The 23,395-nt window shown below is 41.9% G+C and overlaps 1 protein-coding gene across 6 annotated transcripts in view; it reads left to right on the top strand.

Moving 5' to 3' along the window:
• The window catches only part of LCLAT1 (lysocardiolipin acyltransferase 1), a 206,697-nt gene that overhangs the window by 105,522 nt on the left and 77,780 nt on the right, over nt 1–23,395 (top strand). For 5 of the 6 annotated variants that reach the window (XM_075925335.1, XM_006118066.2, XM_075925333.1 and 2 more), the window contains one exon: nt 11,090–11,206. The exons of the other annotated variant lie outside the window; for it this stretch is intronic. In XM_075925335.1, the coding sequence (XP_075781450.1) occupies nt 11,090–11,206 (117 nt within the window). The remainder of the gene's footprint in view (nt 1–11,089; nt 11,207–23,395) is intronic. 6 annotated transcript variants of the gene reach the window in all.

Raw genomic sequence — 23,395 nt, 5'->3', positions numbered from 1 at the left:
GCAGGCTGGCCAGCAACCTGGTTTAGTCCTGGATCGCACCAGTTTCGGGTCCTACCCCCACTGTGGCTCTGCATTTAAAGTGTATTAGAAGCCAGGTGGGCAGGCAGCCTTACTCAGTTCTGGCTCATGCTGGGTCTGGGAATTCAGCCCCCCTGAGCCCAGACAGGGGCTGCTGCCACCCCATGCTACTGCATCTGTATCAGAGGTAGCAGCACAGGGCGATCAGCAACCTGTCCACGAGGGGAGCTAGTTTTTAAACTGGCTCCCCTTGTGAACGAGGTCCCACCTGGCACCCTGTGCTGCTGCCTTTGATACAGAGGCAGCAGCGCAGAGTGGCAGGGGGCTCCTCAGGAGAGGGGCCAGAGCACACTGGCTGCCAGCCCCACTCCCTCAGGGTATATAGAATAGTTGAGTAACCAATAAGAACCCTGAGGTTAATTGACTATTCAATTAACCTATATTTAACATTCCTACTATATATGACTTCACTCAGGCTATGTCTACACTGCATACTTATTTTGAAATAACAGAGTGCGCATCTACACAGGAAGCCCGTTATTTTGAAATAATTTAGAAATAACGGGCTTCTTACTCTTGACTTCTGTAATGCTCATTTTACTTCTGTAATGCTCATTTCACAAGGAGTAAGGGAAGGAAGAGTTTTCTTCCTTTGAATTCCTGCTGTGCAGGCAGCACCAAAAGCTAAGTTAAGCTACTTTGACTTCAACTACACAATTAATGTAGCTGGAGCTGCATATCTTAACTTGACTTTAGCCTGCAGTGTAGATGTCCCATCAGGGTTAAATCAGTATTTATGTATTAAACATCTTACTTCAGATGAGTTTGGTAAACTTCTATTGAAACTTTCAATGCCATTTAGATGTATGATGCTTCTTATAGGAGAGGCTGTTTTTTTAAAGTCTGACAAGTCTGTACAGCAATGGGTAAGTCACATAGCCTATCTGTTCTTGAGTGTTCTCCTTTGATGGGGATGATAACCTCCCTACCATTTGAAAAAAAATGCTTTTAGACCTATAGAGAAAAAGTGCTAGCTAGATTCTTACTGCAGTATTTTTCACTGCCTGGTACCACCGGGAAAATTTGCATCAGAATATCATATGTAGTTGTTTCTAGATTTAGATAAATATTCTATAGCTATCTTTGAAAAAGGCAAACATTTTAAAAAATTATTTAAATGTTAACACTTTATTCTACTTAACTAATTTATATTGAAATAGAATTAGTAATATTTAATGTTCAATAAAAATATAATTACTACCTTAAGAGGTCCAGTGGTAAGGTGCTAGCCAATGTTGATTTGAAATTCAGATTCTATTTTAGGTAGAGCTATCAAGCAATTAAAAAAAAATAATTGCGTGCGCTGCCCCTTTGAAATGCTGCAGTGGTGTTTCAATGGGGCAGCACTGCAGGAGCCCGGGATCAGCTGGAGTCTTCAGCTGATCCTAGGCTCAGTGCAGCTGCCCCTTTGGAATGCAGCAGTGGAGTCTCAAAGGGACAGTACTGCATGGAGCATGGGATCAGCTGGAGTCCCCAGCTCACCCTGGCTCTATGCAGAACTGCCCCTTGGAAATGCTGCTGCTGCAGTATTTCAAAGGGGTAGCACAAGCAGAGCCTGGGATCAGCTGGGGACTCCACACTGGCATTTCAAAGGTGCAGTCCAGTGCAGCCAGGGAACAGCTGGGGACTCCAGCTGATCCCAGGCTCCTACTGTGCTGCCCCTTTGAAATGCCAGCGTGGCATTTCAAAGGGGCAGCACCATGGAAAAGCCTGCTATTAACGTATTTAAAAAAATTAACACACTAATTGTGCTCTGCATTAATTGCAGGTTTTAACACGTGTTAATTGACAGCCCTAATTTTAGGTCTTTCTATAAACTTTTTCTTAGCACTTTCCCATTCCTCAACTATAGCTTAGACTACTTCTACGGTAGACAGTTTTTATAGCCACACCTTTGTGCCAATGCAGCTTTATCCCTTCAAGTTTTCCAGTGTAGCCACTCCATGCTGTTGGGGACAGAGCTCTCCCATTAACATAATTAATCCTCCCCAAATGAGCAGCAGTAACTGTGTCAGAGGGAGAACTCTCCTGGTGACATAGATTATGTTACTTCAGCTTTGGAATATTCAAACCCCTGAGTGATACAAATTTTGCTGACATAAATGGTAAAATAGACACAGCTTTAGCCATTGCTTCTGGTAAAAGAGAGAGTTATGAAGATTTTGGTTAGCTGGTCTTTCACCAGTGAGTATGTGATGTAAGAGCTTTGCTCTAAGTTCTACTCTAACTGCATATGCTGGATTTTATTTTGAAGCAAGATCTGAAAATTTTTGGTTTGATTTTTCAATATCTAAGGTGTATTGCTAATTTTTCTCCCATTCCGCATATCCCGAGTGAGTTTATAGATGTTGTTGGCAGATGGATTTTTATGGTGCCTGAAAGTAGAGTAGTCAGATTGTAAGAGGTCATAGAAATGGTCTTAATCTGATCCATGTTGCTAACGGATAATGGATTAACTGACTCTTTGCACAACTTCACCTGATAGTCTCTCATTTTAAATTAATACATTTACATGTAGAACAAGGAAGGAAGATAGGGGAAAAAAAATCTTTCAGTTCATTAGCATCCTCCCATGTGTTTTTTCTTTCAAGAGGGGAATAGCTTTCCCAACCCTAAGTTCCTAGAGAGAATTCCCCTTCTTTATCTTAGATTCATGGTTTGAAATCCTAGTCCCATTGAAGTTAATAGCAATACTATTAACCCTTCATAAGGATCAGGATTTAATTCCTGGTTTTCAAAGCTGTTGTTGCCAGAGTCGATCATGAGGTGTTTGGGCCACTCCCCATTTCCCCACACCCCTACACCCACTTTTAGTGTCTGACACAGTATTTTATTTAAAAATGAAGCCTGGCCAACAAACTCCTAATCGGGGCCAAACCCCCATCCAGCCATAGCATCATAACACTACTGCATCCCCCCTCACCCACCCGACCCTACAGCTGAGCTTATGATACACTGGAACCCCCTACCCCTCACCCCTCACATACCCAATCCAAATTCCTGCACCCTTACATCCACAAGCCTGTGGCTTGCTTAATACCCCCAATCCTCCATCTGACTCCAACACACCCCAGCCTGGAGCCCCCTCCTCGAGCCAGCATCCCCTTCGCCACCTCCTGCATCCAAATTTCCCCCCAGAGCTTGTACCTCTCACCTCTTCCCACACCCAAATCCCTAGTTCCCACCCCAGAGCCCACACATCCTGTCTCAACCCAGTGAGGGTATGGCTAGCCTGCAGGAGTTTTCCAGGATTCCAGAAATATTCCAGAAAAACTCTTCTACATCCAGGGACACGTTTGTTCTTCCGCTTTTTTTAGTGGAAGAGTAAACATCCTCTTTCAGTAACCCCCGTATTCCTCGTTCCACGAGGAATAAAGGGGCTTCTGAAAGAAGGGGTTTTTCTGACATTTGGTCCCGTCTAGAGAGGCCAAATCTTGGAAAAGCCTATTCCTACAGAAGAATCCGGGGGGAAAAAAGTGGCAGTGTGGAATGTCTAAGAGTTGGGGATAGCAAGTGAAGGAGAGGAGGAGAAGAGAGGGCAGGGCTTCAAAGAACGGGTGAGGCACTGGAAGAAGGATGAGGTGGTAGATCTTGGCTTGTTCTGACATTTAAAAAGTGATCTTGGGTGTAAAAAGGATGGAGACCACTGTACTAGACTATTCGTTGTTTTGTAAGGGTTTTTTGCATTTAAATGGTTGAGGTAATGATCCATGCATGAAGTTTACAAGTCATTTTAAAATGTTGCCTACAATATTAATAACTATTTTATTTGTCATAAATAATTTATTTGCAAACTACATGTATGGGGGCAGGGAGAATACTTTTCTTTTTGACACTTAGGTAATTATTTCACATGAGTTTGGGAAAATTGCATCAGATTATATATAATTTTTCTTGCAATGGTAGAAAATTCTGTTGCAAACACACTGCAAAAAATAACTCCTAACAGAAGAGCAAGTAGTTAGCCTTTCTGAAACCCAGAGCTCTAAAAGAATTCAAAGGAATCTTATGTCCAGTGCATCAGAAGACTTATCATAACCCACCTTTTTATTTGTTGTCTTGTTGTAATTGAATTGTTTGCTCCCTGCTGTTAATTCCCAAAGGATTTTTAATGACTCCGTTTTTACAGAACAGGCTACTGAGGAATGATGTAGCCCAGATCTCTGCAGGAATATTATGATACAAAATATGGACAGTACTCTCTTAGGAGTGCCTGCAGTGCCACGTTTGTTTCCTCTCTTTGTGGTTTTCTGTTGAGCACTGTGTAATATGGGATGACAGTCAATGTTCTTATGTATTCAAAGACACCGGGAATGCACAATCTGATATGTAATAACTTGAAAATGGCATTTAATGTCTTAAACAGTTCACAGTAAAAATAACAATTTCACAACATATCCTTAAGTAGAATGTTAACGGAGCATAAATACAACTGAGATGGGCACTATGCAATCTTCCAAAAAAAGATAAATGAAGCTGCTTAATTAAAGGAAAACATAATTGAAAGTGACCAATTATTCAGTTTTGTAGTGTAGGACCAATGATAATTGGAGAATATATGAATTATTGAGAGTAGTGTCATGGGTTTTCAGCCAAAGCCAGATAGGAGGAAAAAAGTGGTGATACTGTCCTTAATTCTACTTGCTGGTGATGCCAAAATGAAATACCACTCAGAGTGTGTTGATCTGATCGTCATGATATATCTATCCTTCCTTCTTGAATGCTCAGATCATAGCACAACAGCTGCATTTAAATGGTCATAATTTAACTTCAGTTTGAACACCTCATTCAGATGAATGTGGTAGTTCACAACTCTCTTTTGTTCCACTTGAGTAGTCTTATTCAAGTCACAGGCACATTCTTCTGTGCTTTACTTAAGTGTTTAAGGTGAAGCCTGTGATTACATGCATTGCTGGATAGGGGTCATGGAACTATTGTTTTAGGTGATCTTCAAACTCATTTGGGCACTACCTTATGGTTCACATTTTGAAGGCTTTTTCTGCAACCATAAAGTCCTGAGACTTTTTTAAGCAGATCATGGATTATAAAATTAAGCCATCAGGGAAGAGTACCAGCAGGCTAAGATCTTCTGCATTGTATGTTGTTCATCGTTTGGATTTCAGTAGTAAAACTAGGTTAGTGGCTCAGAAAAGTGTCTGGCTCCCTAAGTGATTATTGTGAATTTCTTCTCTGGCCCTTTAAAAAAGTTCACTAATTTCTCGTCACACCCAGGGTAACACTATCTAGTACAATACAACACAATTCAGTGAAATATGTGGGTTTCATTTGAGTAGTTTCAAGCTTTTAGTGCGGCATTTTCCAAAATCCCACAATCACCTGTAATAAGCTTTAGAGGAAATTATCCCTGTCTGACCAGTGGTAAACTGAGACACATAATGGATACATGATTTTTGCAACAGTGGCAAAACCAGGAATAGGACTCTGGCCAGAACACCGGGATTCTTATTCCACTATTTAGTATTTAACTTTAATGCTACAATAGTGCCTAAAGACCTCAACCAGGTTGGACCCCATCTTGCTAAGCATTTTACAAACGTATGGAAAGGGATCACTTTTACCCCTACGATTTTATGATCTAAAATACAAGCTATACAACAGCTGGCTGAGAGAGACCAGGGTATCAGAGTAAGGGCAGAATAAATGGACTAAAAAAGTAATAGGAGGCATGAAATTTAAAGGAAAAGTAATCTCCATTCACTCCCTGGTTACTTACTATATGCATTAGAGGCATTCTAACCATTAAAAACATCCCCTCCCTTTATAGTTACCTATTTAGGCAAAGTTGCATGTATTTCTGCCTATGTGAGTCAACTTTTAATACAATACATATTTTAAAATATATTCAGACAAATAACAGTTTGTGCACTGAAAGATCTCAGAAATAAACAGACTCTGACAGGAGACACCCACAAACTTCAAATAATGTCAGTGCAGGTGTCTGTTACTGTCAATGTATCCATGTACAATTTGAGTACACAAACTCAAATGCAATGTGCATCTTTGTTTTTAGGGTATGTTTCTGTAGGTTTTTTGTGTAGAACAACTGACAATCATAAACACTTTGTCTACACAGTACTGACTTGTGACTGAATAATTATGTGGCTCAGCACTATGGAAAATCCATATATTATTGAGTTGTATAGTTATACTGCTATAACCTTGGGTGTACACAGCACTCTGACCGAAGAGCTTCTCCTGTTGACTTAGCTACCACTTCACAGGGAGGTGGACTGTCTACCCCAAAGGATCTCAGTCTCTCCAGATTACTATACCTCTTTCTGGAGTATTGTGTAGTCCCAATGTAAAACTATGTAAAAACTACTTGTTTACAAAATCAGATGTACAAATATAAAAGTGTCAGAGCACGCTTTTAAGAACAAATTGTATACTTTTTTATTTTATCATGTACTTATAAAATAAATCAACTAGAATATAAATGTGCTTACATTTCAGTAAAAATGTATATAGAGCAGTATAAGTATGAAAATTTAACTTGCTCTGGCTTTGTTAGTGCTTTTTATGTAGCTTATTATAAAACCAGGCAGATATTTAGGTGAGTTCATGTAACCCCAGGAGATATGTGCCCCTTGCTGAGAACTACAGATATACGTCAATAGGAAAAGCCCACTCATTTCCCTAGGTGGGCTTTACTAAGCATTACAGCAACTGATTGGTGTCACTCCCGTGCTGTAAGTGTGGACAAGCCCACAGGTAGCCTTTGAGTCAAACTGCTACACACTGTATGTTTAATTATGGTGTCAAAAAGTATTAATTTCCATGGCAGTTGTAGGCAGGAGGCTCCAGAATATTAATTAATATAATCTCTTTTGGTATTGGTCATAGCTTCCAGAAAAGATTTTTCACTTCGAAACCAATACTGCATATGCCTTTTCAATGTTCTGTCATCAAGTTCTTATGCCAACGCTTTCAGATTGTGGTTCATAATACTCATTATATTGAATCTTATTGAGACTCCTTGTTACATTTTAGCTTGGAAAAGAGATCATTAAAAATGCATGGAATTTTTAGTCCATTTTACATGTGAATGGTGAAAGCCAAAATGGCTCCCATTCTTTTGAGCCTATGTGGTAGATGAAGGGTAGCAGACAACCTCAAATACATTGAACATTTTATTATTGGAAATGTTTATATACCAGACATAAATCAAATTCCAGATTTGCTTTTCTTTTGAAACTGCAGCTCATTGTTTTCCTTATAAATAGCTTGTTCTGCTTATTACTTCTCTCCTTCCTCTTAAATATTTTACTGTATAACTTGAGCTTCCTGTATTTAATTATCTAAACTATAATGTCTTGGTAGAAAGAAAATATCATTAAGTACTACCAAGTTACTGTCTCTTGTGTTTCCTTTTTGTGTCTCTGGCTTCAGCCATCCTTGGGATGCATCTTCTGGGAAAGGAGAGTATTGTTCAATACACTTGGCATTACACTCAATGGAGGCAAGACTCCAGCCACTCTTTTGTCCCTTATCTAGAATAGTTTGTTAGAAATGAACCAAGCAGAAGTTTGAGTCCTATTCTTTTGATAAAACAAGCTTAATTATTAATAGAAGGAAAATGAAATTAACCGAGAACATTGCATAACATACTTCATCTGAATTCTTTGCAAAGCTCTGTGGGGATACACTCACTTGGCTTAGTTGCAGTGAAAATGCCTTACATTTCTAGAGACTACTGTTCACTCTTTCCCCTTGCATCAGGCAGCCTGAGTCACTCACTCTTTCCGTGTCTTAGACTTTGTCTCAATGTGCAAATTGACAAATTTGAGTTTAACCTATGCAGTTTGCATGTGTAGACAAGGACTTTTGCCCCTCTGTCAAGGCCTATTTGTCAAATCCCTACTCAATGGTTTTATTTGATCTTGGAGGTTTTCTTTCCTGACCCGTAGTCTCTTTAATGAAGCAATGCGATTGAATTTTGGTGCATGTATCAGTTTTCCCAGCTTAGATGTTAGGTCATGTTAACTCAGTCTAACTCAGTCTATCTGTACATATGTTGAGTGTTTATCTCTCATCTAAGTACACTATGCCTCTCAATTAAGTCAAATGTGTTTGCCTCATAAGTTTCTCTTACCAATATTTCCACGTGCTATGAAATACAGATTGACAGGTCTGAAATTCTGTGTTCAGTATAATCGATATGGCAATTCCTGCAATGTCCTGAACAAACCTTATTGACATAACTCTTATGTATCTTAGGAGTTATGTTAAAAATGTAAATGCTCATGTATTGTTTTGTGTATGTTATATCTCTGGAACCCTGAGAAGTGTTATAAGCTTCACGGACTGTTTAAAAAAAAAAATGTACTGGACAAGAATGAACATTTCAAGTTAAGTGGTAGTTGTGAGGGCTCACCCAGAAAGGAAGAACATAGTATTCATGATCACCCTTAAAAAGGTTGGTTTATGTGACTGGCTGGAAGTTACATACGGACCCATGAAGAGAGAGAATCCAGGGTCTTAACCATGAGACCACCCTTTCTTTCTTCATTTCTCTGCTGCATTCATTACACACATACTGACTTCAGCAAGAAATAAAGCAGGGCTCCTAGAGACAGAAGTTTCCCTTAAGACACAAACATTACTCATCCTGAGAGCAAAGAGAATGAGGCAGAGATGCAGTGGGAAAAACAATATGTTGTTGTATAATTAAAGACTGTATTATAAGGCATTTGCATAAGAGGGCAAATTAAATTTGCACAGGCTACTACAATACTGGCATTTCCTAACTTTTGAGTGCTTGATTTGCAACATTAATGATGTTCTTTTAACATAGCTTTTAGGGGGGTTGGTATACAGATATTGCCTGCACATCATCTTTTTCACTGGCTGATGTTTTCTAGTCTTCCAGTTTTCAGAATGTCAGGAACGTAAATAGTCAAACACCAGCTAGAGCCTTCAACAACAAGTCGGCTAGCATCTCTCAGTTGTCCTATCCACTCAGAATGTACTAAGCCAGGCTCACTCTGGGGCCTCTCCTCGCGACTGTCTGCAATTCCACCTCTTGTTGGGGAGGATAGAATGGCTGCAACTTCCCTGAAACCCGTTCATGATTCCTCTCCCATGTGGTGCAGAGACCTTTACCAGATGAAAAGTTTCTCTAGACCTCTGTCAACAGTAGGACATTGAAAAAGTTAGCAAATAGTTTTAACTTCTTTGTGTGGATCAGCTAGCCACTGTGGATAATGGTCCTCAAGCAGAACATTTCTTTTCAGCTATTTTAACGTTCCTCAAATTTCCTAGGTTTGGAAGCTTTTCTTTTAGCTGTATTTTTTTAATGTAATTTTAGGTTGGAGGAAAATGTTTAGATTCTTTTGGTTGCTTTAATTACTTGTTCCCTGGTAGTGTGCCATAGTATGCCATAGTGGTTGCTGGGTAGTAGCTATTATTGTCTCCAAATTAGGTGGTTAGTTAGTCTCTGCTCCACTAGTAATTTTTTTTTAAGGACAACATCCATGAAAGACTGCATTCTACCTAATATGTGGTGCATTTTTGCTTGTTAAATTGAAAAATTGTTTAGCACATTGCTATTGTGTAGCATGTTCATGGGGGGTTCTCTGTGTAAAGTAACATATTTACCAGTGAGCAATAGAGAGAGCATGTGGTTTAGAATAAAAAAGGCAATCTTGGCAAAAAAAGGAGCAGAATGGCTTTACTAACGCAATGATTGGAATTAATCTCTATGTTGCATGACAAATGAGCTAGGTGACAATGCTTGACGAAATTAAAAGGAAAAGGAATGAACTGAACTTAATCAATTTTGCTAGCTTATTAAGCAACGATGGGTTTTCCATTAGCATTCTCTAAAGCTCTGTTAGCTATGGTTGATTCTAATGAACTCAGTTTTCTACGTGCATTGGATTTTGTTTTGATCGGTCACAGATTTTTTTTCCCACACTTCTTTTGCCGTAATGTCCTCTTTTGAACATCTCCCTGCCTACAAAATGTCAGGTGTCGTTTAATTGATACATTTATTTAAATCGTTTTTCATTATGTTGGCATGGGGAGATCCTAGGTGTCTTTTGGCTTAGTGGCCCTGAAGATGCAGTGACACCAATGGAATACTGCAACCAAAGCCACTTGTCTGCTCAAATTAATGCATCCTAAGTTGAAGTCTCCTATGCATACTATAAAACAAATGGATTTATGTCCACTTGTCTATAGAGGTTTTTTCTTTTTTTTTCCCTCTGTTTTTGGCTTCCTGAATGGGATGTGTAGTAATTATTTCTGAAGAGTTGTGCAGTTACCTTGCATCCGGGAGGATTCGTCTTCCCTAAGTTTTCACCAGAACTGCTTTCAGATGATTTAGGAATACAGGGTTTACAAACCTATATCGCTGTAGAGAGGAGTTGGTCAAAAATGTAATATACTGTATATAAGTGCAACTCAAATTTATGACTAGACTAGTGACTAAAGCCCGTCAGGTTCAAAATGAATAAGCTAACTGACAAAAGTATTGATCTAGTGCTGTTGACTAATTGTTACTTGTGTACGTTAACTTTTTTCTTTTCACCTGGGAATAAGGTACTTATAATAATTCTGTTTGACACAAAACGTTGACTTTAAAGGTTTTCAGCTCATATTATTAAAGCTTACACTACTAAAAATTATACCTTTTGAGTTAAAATGTCATTCCAATTTCCCTCACTTATGGAACTTGTATACTGCAATAATAAATTTATTAAGTCTTTCAGTATTTAGTTATGGTAAATGTGAAAGGCAGGCTAATTAAGAATACATGAAGATTTTTTTTTTTAATAATAACCTAAGGAAAAAAATCCCACACGTTGCTCTATCTCATGGTATTATGAATCATGAACCAAAATCAGTGTTAGTCTGCTGCCTTCAGAACAAATGCTACAGTGATGTATTCTTTGTGCTGCTGTTATACTAGAAGCAGTTATAACATCATGAAACTTTATAATCCCTACTAATAATCATATTGTTGATGTGCTTTTTTTTAAATCTTTAGCCAATACCAAAGCCCGCAGTAATGAATTTGCTGAAAAGAATGGACTTCAGAAATATGAATATGTCTTGCATCCACGAACTACTGGTTTCACTTTTGTAGTAGAGCGGCTAAGGGAAGGTAACATCTTTTTAAATATGTTCTTATTGTTCTTCTCTACCACTTCAAATAACTAATCTCTGGAAAGCCAGATAATTGACTTTAATAAACTAGCTACCTCAAAACAGTATTAGAAATGCAATAGATACCCCATTACAAAAACTTCCTTGTTTTCTGCCATGATTGCATTGTTTGCAGGATGGTGACATTTGTTTTTATAAGATATCAATATAATTTAAAACTTTCACAATGAGACAAGAAACCACCCCCTTGCTGCATCATTTTTTAATACTATAGGTCGTTAAGTGATTCAGTGCAGGAAAGTAATTTTGGAAATCCCTACATAAGGCTAGCCTTCATGTATTTACCTATCCTTAACCCTGTGGGAGGATTATTATATAAACTATTTATTTGCATTGCAGTAGTTCCTTGGGCCATAGTCCGTGATGGTGACTCCATTGAGGCAGACACTGTACAAACACATAGCAAGACTCTCCCTTCTCCACAGAGCTTATAACTATAACATGGGACATAGAGTGACTGCAATAAATAATGAAGGGAGCTTAAAACAGCATATTACTATGAACAACATAAGCTGAGGGGAACCATTGCTGAAATGTTAGTAAGCATGTCAGGTTTTCATGTACATTGCATGTGCTTTGTCTAACTTGTGATAGTATATAGTTCACTGTTGCATGCTAGGGATGTAAGCTTATCAGATAGTCACATAGTCACTCGACTAGTTGCTTCACCCCCCTCCCTTGCTGCCACTATCAGAGAGAGGCAGCAAGTGGGGGAAGAGTAGGAGCCGGTGCTGGGGGGCTTAAAAACCAGTTTCCCCCAGCACCGTCTCTCAGGGGATGCAGAGGTGTCCCTGCTGCTGTGCCTTGCTCTTTGAAATGTACAAGAGCTGCCCATGGCTCTTGTACATTTCAAAGGGAGAGGCCCAGCGGGATGGCTAGCGCCCCCCCTTATCAACTAATCAAGTAGTCGTTGGAAATTCCATCAAATACTTAATTAGTTGATTAATTGAAATTTAACATCCCTTTTACATACACAGTTTAAAGGTTTGATTGGCTTTAAAGTTCCCACAATTAAGTGTTTCTTTGCTGTATGAATGCTATTGTCTTTGGATTCTTTTTCAATTAAAGCAATATTTCAACTCTCAAACTACTCAATAAAAAAGTTTAAATTAATTTCGGGTTCTACATTTGCTCTGGAGTCATCTTCCTAATTTTTGTGGTTTTAAATCTTTTCCTGTTTAAAAAATGACGTTTCTCTCATTTTGCTATATGAAAAATATGCACAAACAGGGAAACTGATCAAGAAGGGAAAAGAATAAAAGTAATTCTATACATAGTTCTGTCAGATGTGCAAAGTGGTAGAAAAAACCCCAAGGGTTTTTTCAGCTGTTTCAGACACTCATTTTAAGTTGTACTTGTTTCTATAGGAGTTGCATTTTCAGACAAATGAAATGATACATTAAAATGTCCCTCCAAGCTAACTATTAACATATCTATACATATGTAGGTACAACTGCACAGTAGATGTACAATTGTTAGCTCTAAAACTAAAACTAAAAATAGTAGCTGGCCGGGGCAGCACTGCTGATGACTATGGGTAGCCATCCATGTGCAATCCCATCTGAGCACACTACATGTGTGCTCAGATGGTTAGCCCAAGCTGCTGCCCTTGCTCTTGTGGCACACTGTTATTTTTAGCACACTGACAAATCAGAACTAGTGTTATGTATATCTATCCAAGCTGAGAATAATGCCTCCAAGTTGCACTGTAGCGGCACCGTGGGGGACTGAAAGAGGGGAGAGCTGTTCAACCATTAGGTAATCTAGCCTAATACTTCCCTCTATAAAAACTTTATTTTCACTTGTGTAGAGTTGTGAAGAAAATTAAGACCCCGAACGGTAATGTGCGAGTGCACTCTTCCCTGTTTCCATTCAATTGTAATGTATAGCAGTTACAATAACCCTAGAAATAGGCTTGCATCTTCATTATTGCTTGATTGCAGAGTGAAGGTAGGTGTGCAATTTTAAGTTGGGGAGGTGGTGATGGAGACATTTAAACATAATGTTTGTCTTTGAAAATATTCTTGTGCCTGTGTGACAACATTAATGCCTTGTGGTTTTCCGGTAAATAAATTTAGGCTGGTGGCAGTTTTCCATTCCTCGGGCTGAAAAGCCTTCACTTCAGGTCTAAGTACATTGTCGAGTTGCAAAATAGGTCAGTGAAGAGGGGGAGAAATGTCATGAAGTTTAATGGCCTTTTTAACTTTGAAAACATTAATTTAATTGGGCAAGAACCCTGATTAATATGCATTTCAAGCGGTATTTTGAATGAATTACCTTTTACATTATAAAAATAGCTAGTTGTGATCCATAAAATTACTTGAAGGCTATTATTTGAGCTTCTTCTCCATGAAAATGTTACATATCTTTGTATGAGTTTGGGTCTTAATGTGTGGTTTTTCGGAGTTACTATAGGGGGCAGCGTACTTATGCTAACTGCTAGCACTTTCTGTGCTGAAGATGGCTGCAGTCCCCAAATCATGTTCATATACTTCTTCGAGTGGTCCCCATGGGTGCTCCACTCATGGTGTTGGGCTCGTCCCGGAGCCGCGGATCAGAGATTTGCATAGCCATGCTCCGCCGGATTGCGCATGCACGAGCAGCGGCTGACGCCGTTTGCACCTTTCATCTGTTGTGCGTGTTTCGGCCCCACTCAGTTCCTTCCAAACGTCCTCGGTCGCAGATGGAGTTCCATCTTCTCATCCATGTATCTCCTCAGTATACTCTGTAAATAGCTGATATCGCAAGTTATTAGTTATTCTTTCTTTGTTCCTGTTCATAGTTCTTGTTTGAAAAAAAGAAGAAAGGAAATATTTAACACATATATGTATATAGTTAAGGGGTGCGTTAGTACTCTTTCGTCTTCGTTAACACTTTAAAAAAAAAAAAGTGGTGGCGGGAGGAGGGGAGGCTGGAAAAGAAGAGACAAAAGATCTCTGACACAGTGCCTGGTGACACAGTGCCTGGTTCCCCAGGCTTTAAAAAGTGTACGCTCTGCTGGGAAGCCAATGCCAGCATCAGATTGGCATGAGACATGTATCAGGTGTCATGGGGAAGCACACATACCGCAGAGATGCCAGCGTTGTTGTAAAATGACTACCAGACCTCGTAAAGATCAAGAAATGTGATTTAAAATGCTCATGTTCGATAAGGCTTTGCAAGCTACGAACGTGCCTTCCTCTTTTGCGCAGCACACACGCAAACAGAGAGAGGCTTCTCCAGAGACTTCTGCTTCAAAAAAGTGAAGGGCATCCCCAACTCGATCTCTCCCAGGGGCTCTTAACACCAGAGGAGGCTCAAAAGACGGACCAAACGAGCCAGGGACACTCACTCCGAGATCTTGGCAAACGCCCGGAGCTAACAGGAAAAAAAAACTGCCACCTGTGGCACCGAGAACGTGATTGGCACCGGCGCCTTTGGCGTGGGGGAAAACCACAAAGGAGGCAGCTACATCAGCAGCACTGAGTGTGTCGGCACCGGCAGTAGAAGCAGCCTCGCTGCCTATGGCACCAGCAGCCCCCCCACAGTGGAGAGCACAATCTCGCCGGCACCGCTACCAAAGCACTCGGCACCGCACTCTCCGGCATCGGTGGGGGATAGTATTGTAGCAGCACCGGAGAAAGCTCTTGTGAAGACTACCTCGCACCCAGGGCTTGTCTCCTTCCCTGACTTTCTCTGAGGCCATCCCCCTCCTCACCAACACAGCTACACCATGGGCATAATCGGATGCTATGACGTAGCCCATCATTTCCTGCTTATTATTCTTGCTGTAGGGAATCAAGACACAGGGAGAGGAGACTGTCTATATCACACTTCCCATCTCCATGCCGTTCACTACATCATTCGCGATCGCCTGTCCGTTCACCGATGCATTACTACTACATAAGGCATAGCAATGTCTTATTTTCTCGACACTCATCCCCGACACTCTCAGAACGATGATATGGTCATTACCATAAGACGTATTATGACCCCTCCTCATCATGATCAAGTCTACTCCTTGGCTACATTACTACTGCATATTGCGAACTATTCCGCTCTCTCTCCAACCACAGCTTCAACAATTACTTGAAATTGGCAGACCTCTTACAACATCTTCCTGACTCAAAAAGACCACTGCTCAAATCCATAGTACAAGAGGGATACGCTTCATGTAGAGCCGCACTGCAGATCGCCCTGGATGTGGCGGACATTGCTGCACAAGCCACCACTACCGGGGTTACAATGAGAAGATCCTCATGGCTCTTAGCAGCAGCAGTCCCAAAAGAACTCCAGAATAAAGTTGAGGACTTACCTTTTGACAAGCATAAACATTTCACTAGCAAGACGGATGAGGTCCTGCACTCAGGGAAGGATTCCCGAACTACGCTTTGCACACTATGCTTCGCACACCCCCTACAGGCGAAAGTGCTATTATACTTACCAATGAAGGTATGATTTCTCCTTCCACAGATAACGACCTCACACTCTGGAACATCAATGATTCCGGCAGTGTCCTCAGCGGAAACGACAACAGCCTGCCCACTCCTCTAACCAGCCTTCTGCAAAACAGCAAATTTGACTGCTTAGTCGAGGATGCGAACAAAGCTCCTATCTCGCCACTTTCACCATCGTCTAAGGCCATATTACCACCATTGGGACAAGGTCACCGCCGACAAGTGGGTGTTAAAAATTGTAGCTTCCGGTCTCACCATTCCTCTTGTTTCTATTCCTCCCCAACCACTCCACCCATCCCATCCCATCCCTTTTCAGGGACCCCTCTCACAAGAACCTGTTGAGGCAAGAGATCCATCGCTTGCTCGCCATCAGAGCTATAGAAAGAGTACCCAGGGAATTCCAGGGAAAAGGGTTTTATTCTCGATATTTCCTTACCCCCAAGAAGATTGGGGGATGGATACCCATCTTGGACCTATGGAAACTAAACCCATACCTCCAAAGATGTTTCAAAATGGTGACCCTAGCTATGATTATACCATCGCTGAACAAAGGAGATTGGTTTGCAGTCCTTGACTTACAGGATGCTTACTTCCACATTGCAATACATGTGGTGCACAGATGATTTCTTTGGTTCCTAGTAGCAGATGAACATTTCCAGTACAGAGTACTTCCATTCAGGTTAGCGTGTGATCCCAGAGTATTCTCCAAGACTTTGGCAGTAGTAGCAGCCCACCTGCGCAAAGCAGGGGTAACGATTTTTCCTTACCTGGACAATTGCCTCCTCAGGGGTCGTACTTGTGTGGAGACATGCGAGTCAGTGATAACAACCCGAACATTTGAATCCCTCGGGCTTGTTATAAATCTACAAAAATCATCACTGCAACCGACCCAAAGCCTGATCTTCATAGGAGCACAACTCGAAGCGAATGCAGCTCGTGCATACTTATCGACAAAATGTTTCCAGTCAATTCAGGATCCTAGTAGACACTGTGACACGTTCTCCAACAATTCCTGTACGCCCCTGCTTATTGTTAATGGGCCGCATAGCAGCTGCCACTGTTGTTGTTCAACATGTGAGGCTACATTTCCGCTATCTCCAACACTGGCTGGCCCCTGTTTATGTGCCAATGAAACACAGTATCCACAAATTGGTAGTGTTTACCACCACAAGTCAAAAGGTCTCTTCGCTGGTGGACCAAGCCACAAAATCTTCTGGGGGGTGATCCCTTTTATCATCCCCAACAGTCAAAGCAAATGACTGCCGATGCTTCCCTTACTGGATGGGGTGCCCGCATAGACGAGCTAACAGTTCAAAACAGAGATGTTACTGCGTATCAATATACTCGAGCTCAGGGTAGTACTTAAAGCATGCGCGCATTTCAAATTCCACCTAAAAGGCTCACAGACAATGTTGCAACCATGTATTACGTCAACAGACAAGGAGGTGCTCGCTCTCAATCTCTTTGCGCAGAGGCGATTTGATTGTGGTATTGGTATATCTGCAACACCTTCCAGGCGAAAGTTGACACTATCGACTCAGGATTAAACAAAGACTGTGAATGGCTAGCTAACTACAAAAGCAGCTTCTTTTCTCTCTTGGTATTCACACCTCCAGATCAGCTACTAGAAGTGAGCCTCATCCTCCCTGATTGGATCCACCTCGTCATCTCTAGCCTGATTCTGGCCTGCATATTTATACCTGCCTCTGGAAATTTCCACTACATGCATCTGATGAAGTGGGTCTTTGCCCATGAAAGCTTATGCTACAACACTTCGGTTAGTCTATAAGGTGCCACAGGACTCCTCGCCGCTTTTGCAATGATACGTTCCTCATAGGTCATGCTTACCTGCGGTCAACAATGTCATTGCAGATTCACTAAGCAGACAATTTCCCCATGATCACGAATGGGAGATCCGCGTCAACATTTTGTACCATATCTTCGGTCGTTGGGGTTTTCCATCAGTAGACCGGTTTGCAACACAAGATAATGCGAAGTATCCAAACCATTGTTCCGGGGCGGGAATAGGTCGTCACTCCTTTCTCCTTCATTGGGGAGCATCTGTGCTTTATGCCTTCCCTCCAGTTGTCCTTGCACTCAGGATCATAGAAAAAATCACCATGGGTGTGGCTCATGTGATCCTCATAGCCCCAGCTTGGGTTCGCCAACCATGGTACTTGATGCTTCACCAGATGTCTATCAAAACACCATACCGCCTCCCTTTTACCCCAGATCTACTAACTCAACTGAACAGCACTCTGTGGCACCCGAGACCCAAAATCCTACACCTGACCACTTGGATGCTAAGTGGTTCACGGCATCTGAGAATCTCTGCACGGATCGGGTCAAACATGCTAATGTCCAGCAGGAAAGATTCTATGCAGACCACATATTCCACTAAGTGCACTAGATTTCAGGCATGGTGTGCCGAAATGAATATCGAACCCCATACTTCACCGTTACTCAATTATATGCTATATTTGCAGCAAGCGGGTCTATCTATGGCCTCCTTACGAGTACATCTAATGGCAATTACCGCCTTTCGCAGCGTGGTAGAGGGCTTTTTCTTGTTCTCTCATCCATTACAAAATGATTTCTGAAGGGACTCTCAAATCTTAACCCATCACGAAGGCCCCCACCAACTTTGTGGGATCTTGATTTAGTGCTAGATACTTTGACACGTCCCCCATTCGAACTGCTGGCGCCGACTTCATTGCATTTGCTTACAATTAAGTCTCTCTTTTTACTAGCCCTGATGTCGACATGTAGAGTGAGTGAGCTTGTAGCCCTCATGTCATCACCGCCTTATATACGATATTTACAAAGGACTCAGTGACGTTAAGATCTCACCCAGCGTTCCTCCCCAAAGTATGCTCAGACTTTTATATCAATGAACCCATTGTTCTTCCCTGATTTTTGCCCCAGACCACATACTTCACCATGTAAAGCAACTCTTTATACCCTCGATGTACGCAGGGTTCTAGCTTTGTACATTGACAGAACATGAGAATTTCGCAAAACGGACCACCTTATAGTATCACTGGCGGTTTGTTCCAAGGGGCAGCTGTTGTCCTCCCAATGTATCGCAGACTTAATAGTCACATGCATTACTACATGCTATTCCATACATAAGTCACTCCTATCTCAATCTAAAGCCCACTTCACGAGAGCAGTGGCCACATCTACAGCTTTTATAAGAGGAGTCCCATTGCATGACATTTGCGAGCAGCGACATGGTCCTCCAATGCTACTTTCATGGAGTATTATACAATACTACATCACTGGGCTTCAGACTCCTGGTGGCAATGGCAGTACTCCCTCCTGTCCATAAACCTTGATTCTGGAGCGCATTTTTCTCGCTGGGGTACTGCTCCGAAGTCACCATGAGTGGAGCACCCATGGGGATCACTTGAAGAGAGCAGAAGTTACTTCACCTTCATGCAGTAACAATGGTTCTTTGAGATGTGTCCTCATGAGTGCTCCATGACCTGCCCTCCTCCCTGCTCCAGAATTTGAATTTTTATTGTTACAGATACTTGGGTGGCTGAGAGGAACTGAGTGGGGCCGGACCATGCACAACAGATGAAAGGTGCGAACGGCGCGAGCCACTGCTCGTGCATGCGCAGTCCGGCGGAGCAAGGCTATGCAAATCTCCAATCCGCGGTGTCAGGACGAGCCTGTCACCATGAGTGGAGCACCCCGAGGACACATCTCGAAGAACCATCGTTACTGCAAGAAGGTGAGTAACTTCCGCTTCTTTATCCAGCACGAACCTAACTTTCAAACTCGCCCAGTTTCTCCCTCTCTCCCTTATGTGGCCACCACTTAACATCTCCACCTTATGTGCTGCACTTTATGTGCTCTCCATGTGATACTAGTGTGGTTTCTGAGTCTTGGCTAGGATTATGGGAACTAGGCAAATCCAACCCAACCTTCCCCAACTGTTCGAAAAATAGGATGGCAAGTAGGATTTTTCTGGCAGGGTAGCTTTCCCTTTCAGTCTGAACTAGTCATCTTTGTTCCATATCCCAGCTCTTTCCTAGCTACAGGAAGTGACCCTAAGGTCATTCTCAGACCCAGACCCTTGTACAATCTAAACTACAGCTAATTAACTTTTGGGTTTTGTTCTGAACAGATTCCAAGAAGAGGGAAACATCTTGTCATCCAAGTTCTAACAGGTTACCTTACTGTTTTTTCTCAAGCAGTATTAATTCCATTCCTGTAAGCTTAAGTGTACCCTAAAGACAGCCAATTAGTGTTCATTAGATGCATAATTAGTGATATATCCAATAAAGTGGTGACTGCAATTACTGCTGCTTTTGAAGCATGAGGAAGACTTAAATTTAATTCTGAACTGATTCTTGGAGAAGTATTTTCAGTTTTCTGCTTCTATTCTTACTGTTCTATGCATTTTAAAAGAAAATGCAGTTGCAGAATTAGGACACTGAAGGAACGCTGAGATTATATATTCTGTATATATGTGTGGGAACTGGGGATGCTAGGATGCCGTAGCACCTGCGGGTTTGAAGTCGTTTCCGTTATATATACAGGCCTTACAATTTAGTTCAGTGGCTCTTAGCGCCCACAATGTACAAATTGTTCTAGCACCCCAGGTTGTGTATGCTGTTAGTTTTAATTTTGCATGATATATAGTGACTGTCAGATGAAGGTATAGGAAATGAGTAAGATGATAGCAGGAAGCTGTATGTGAAATAAGTGGAAAAGAAAAGATGACGTACAGCTAGAATATATGTATTTCTCATATTCAAGTAAAGATAATTCTCACCGTTAAATAAAGAAAACTCATCTGTATCCTGAGAGTAATAATTGTGTTCTTGGTTATGTCGGGTCTCAGCAATAGCTAATGCAGATTTGTTGTAGCCTGCATTTGTTGAAGAATGGCATGCAAGAGATCATACTAACTTTTCTTCCCAACAGGCCATATTTGGGAATTGATTCTGCAAGATGCAGAGAGCTCTGGACCCCATCTGGCAAAACACTCAAGCATATAGTTAAACTTAAGCATGTAAATTGTCCCAGTGGCTGTTCATGTGGTTAAAGCACATAATTGAGCATTTTACTAGATGGCGGCCAAAGTGCTTACTACAGTGGAGGATCCTTGTTGAGTGGACTAACTTCTGAAATACTATCTGACATACTCAAAACACAGTGGCTTTCATTTGGTTTGCCATAAGCAGAAAACTGTATTAAAAAGAAAAGGAACGTGATTTTTGTTTTTGTTTTTAAGTTAACACATTCAATAAGAAAGACCAGAGGGCTTTCCTCTGCTGTTTTGAATTTTCTAGGCAAAATAACTAATCATTGCTTCCCAAATTTTTTTTGTCATTATAAACAAGTCAAGGATATTTATGCAGAAGCCTTTTTACTGTTTCCCTGATGCTGCCAGGTTTGATATTTCTAAGAAGTCAGTTAAATACGGTATTTTAAAATTACAAATTTCTATTTTAGTAATCTACACTAAATTATTTTAAATGGAGATATTTCTATTTGGTTTTATAAAATCTTTTAAATCAAAACAAAATGTGGAGCCTAAAATACAATGACAGGCACATTTTGTGCTTATTCGTGAGAGTGAAAAAGCTTTTAGTAGGAGTTATAATGAAGTCTATAACTGATTTCTCATTGTAAGCCTCAGTTTTTGGTCCCTTCTGATTGTGCCCATAAAAGTTCTTCCTGCTAAGAAGCTTTGAATAGTCTATCCGAAAAACATTTTGGTAGAACTTGGATTGAGTAACACAAATTTCTCTTTCAAAATAGGGGATTTTGAAAATGAGATGTGCAGGAATTCATTCTTTCTTCTTTTTTTTAAGTCCTTCATTAAGCTGTCTCTCCAAACAGCTTGAAAATTTTTATTGTGTTTTCTAAGATCTAATATGAGGTACCATTTCTGTAAAGGCCAAAGTGTACTTTTGACTTAGACAATTGATACTACAGGCAGTCCCCGGGTTACGTACAAGATAGGGACTGTAGGTTTGTTCTTAAGTTGAATCTGTATGTAAGTCGGAACTGGCGTCCAGATTCAGACACTGCTGAAACTGACCGCCAGTTCTGACTTACATACAGAATCAACTTAAGAACCCCAGGCGTCCCCAAGTCAGCTGCTGCTGAAACTGATCAGCAGCTGATTCCAGGAAGCCCGGGGCAGAGCAACTCTGCCTGGGGCTTCCTGTAGTCAGCGCTGGTCAGTTTCAGCAGAAGCTGACTTGGGGACGCCTGGGGCAGAGCAGCTGGGGTGCTACTGGACCAACCCAGCAGCACCCCATCTGCTCTGCCCCAGACGTCCTGATTCAGCCGCTGCTGAAACTGACCAGCAGCGGCTGAATCAGGACCTGGGGCAGAGCAGCTGGGGTGCTGCCGGGTTGGTCCAGTAGTGCCCACGGGCGCTGCAGGACCAATCGGCAGCGCCCCAGCTGCTCTGCCCCAGAGTCCAAAACAAAAGCCTGGTCTGCTGGGGGGGGGGGGGGAGCACACTAGCTGCGCCCCCCCCCCCCCCAGCAGACCAGGGACACGGGGAGCAGAGGCGCAGCGGCAGCGGGGTGCCGCGCCTCTGAGGCTTTGCTCTGGCAAAGCCTCAGAGGCGAGGGACCCCGCCACGGCTGCGGCTTCAGTCTGGGTGCCTGTGGTCTGCTGGGGACGGTCCCCAGCAGACCACAGGCACCCGGACTGAAGCCGCAGCCGTGGGGGGGTCCCGCGCCTCTGAGGCTTTGCCAGAGCAAAGCCTCAGAGGCGCGGGGAACCGCCGCTGCTGCTGCTTCAGTCAAAGCGGCAGCAGCGGCGGTTCCCCGCGCCTCTGAGGCTTTGCTCTGGCAAAGCCTCAGAGGCGCGGGACACCCCCGCGGCTGCGGCTTCAGTCCGGGTGCCTGTGGTCTGCTGGGGACCGTCCCCAGCAGACCACAGGCACCGGGTCTCAAGGGGCAGCAGCAGCGGTTCCCGCGCTTCTGAGGCTTTGCTCTGGCCAGAGCAAAGCCTCAGAAGCGCGGGAACCCGCCCGGTGCCCCTGGTCTGCTAGAGACGGTCTCCAGCAGACCAGGGGCACCGGAGCAGCTTACGAACGGGGCTTTCTCGCCCCGACTTCCGGGGCGAGAAAGCTCCGTTCGTAAGTGCGGATCCGACATAAGTCGGATCCGCGTAAGTCGGGGACTGCCTGTACTAGGTTTTTTTTATACAGCTTGTCTAAAGTCAAGTCACATTGAGCATTTTAGCTCGCTCAGGTTCAAGGAAATTGCAAACCAATTACACACTAGCTTATTTTGACTTCTATGTTGTCAAGTTCCATTACATTTCATGTATTATCTTTATATAACATCTATAATTATTTTAAAATAGTCTATCAGAATAAAATGGCTATTGACAAATGTTTTCTTAAAGCAGCCAAACAGTTTTTAAATGCTTTCTGAAAACTGGAAATTCTCAAATGTAGTTTAAGATATTTTTACTAAATTAACTAAATCATTAGAACATAATTATTATTAAAAATTGAATTTATTGTGTTTTTAAAAAACTTAATTGACAGTGCTTCTCTTCTATTTGTCCATCAGCCATCTCTCATAACCAACATATGGCCCTCAAGCACATTTCAACCCCTAGAGCATCAGATATTAAACATGGTCAAATATAAAGATTCATAGCTGATGGGATTATTTCAGGTTGAAATTTTAACTCTGGTTCCT

The sequence above is a fragment of the Pelodiscus sinensis genome, chromosome 3, assembly GCF_049634645.1.
Source record: "Pelodiscus sinensis isolate JC-2024 chromosome 3, ASM4963464v1, whole genome shotgun sequence".
In the NCBI taxonomy this organism is placed as follows: Eukaryota; Metazoa; Chordata; order Testudines; family Trionychidae; genus Pelodiscus; species Pelodiscus sinensis.
This window is presented reverse-complemented; position numbering and strand designations above follow the sequence as displayed.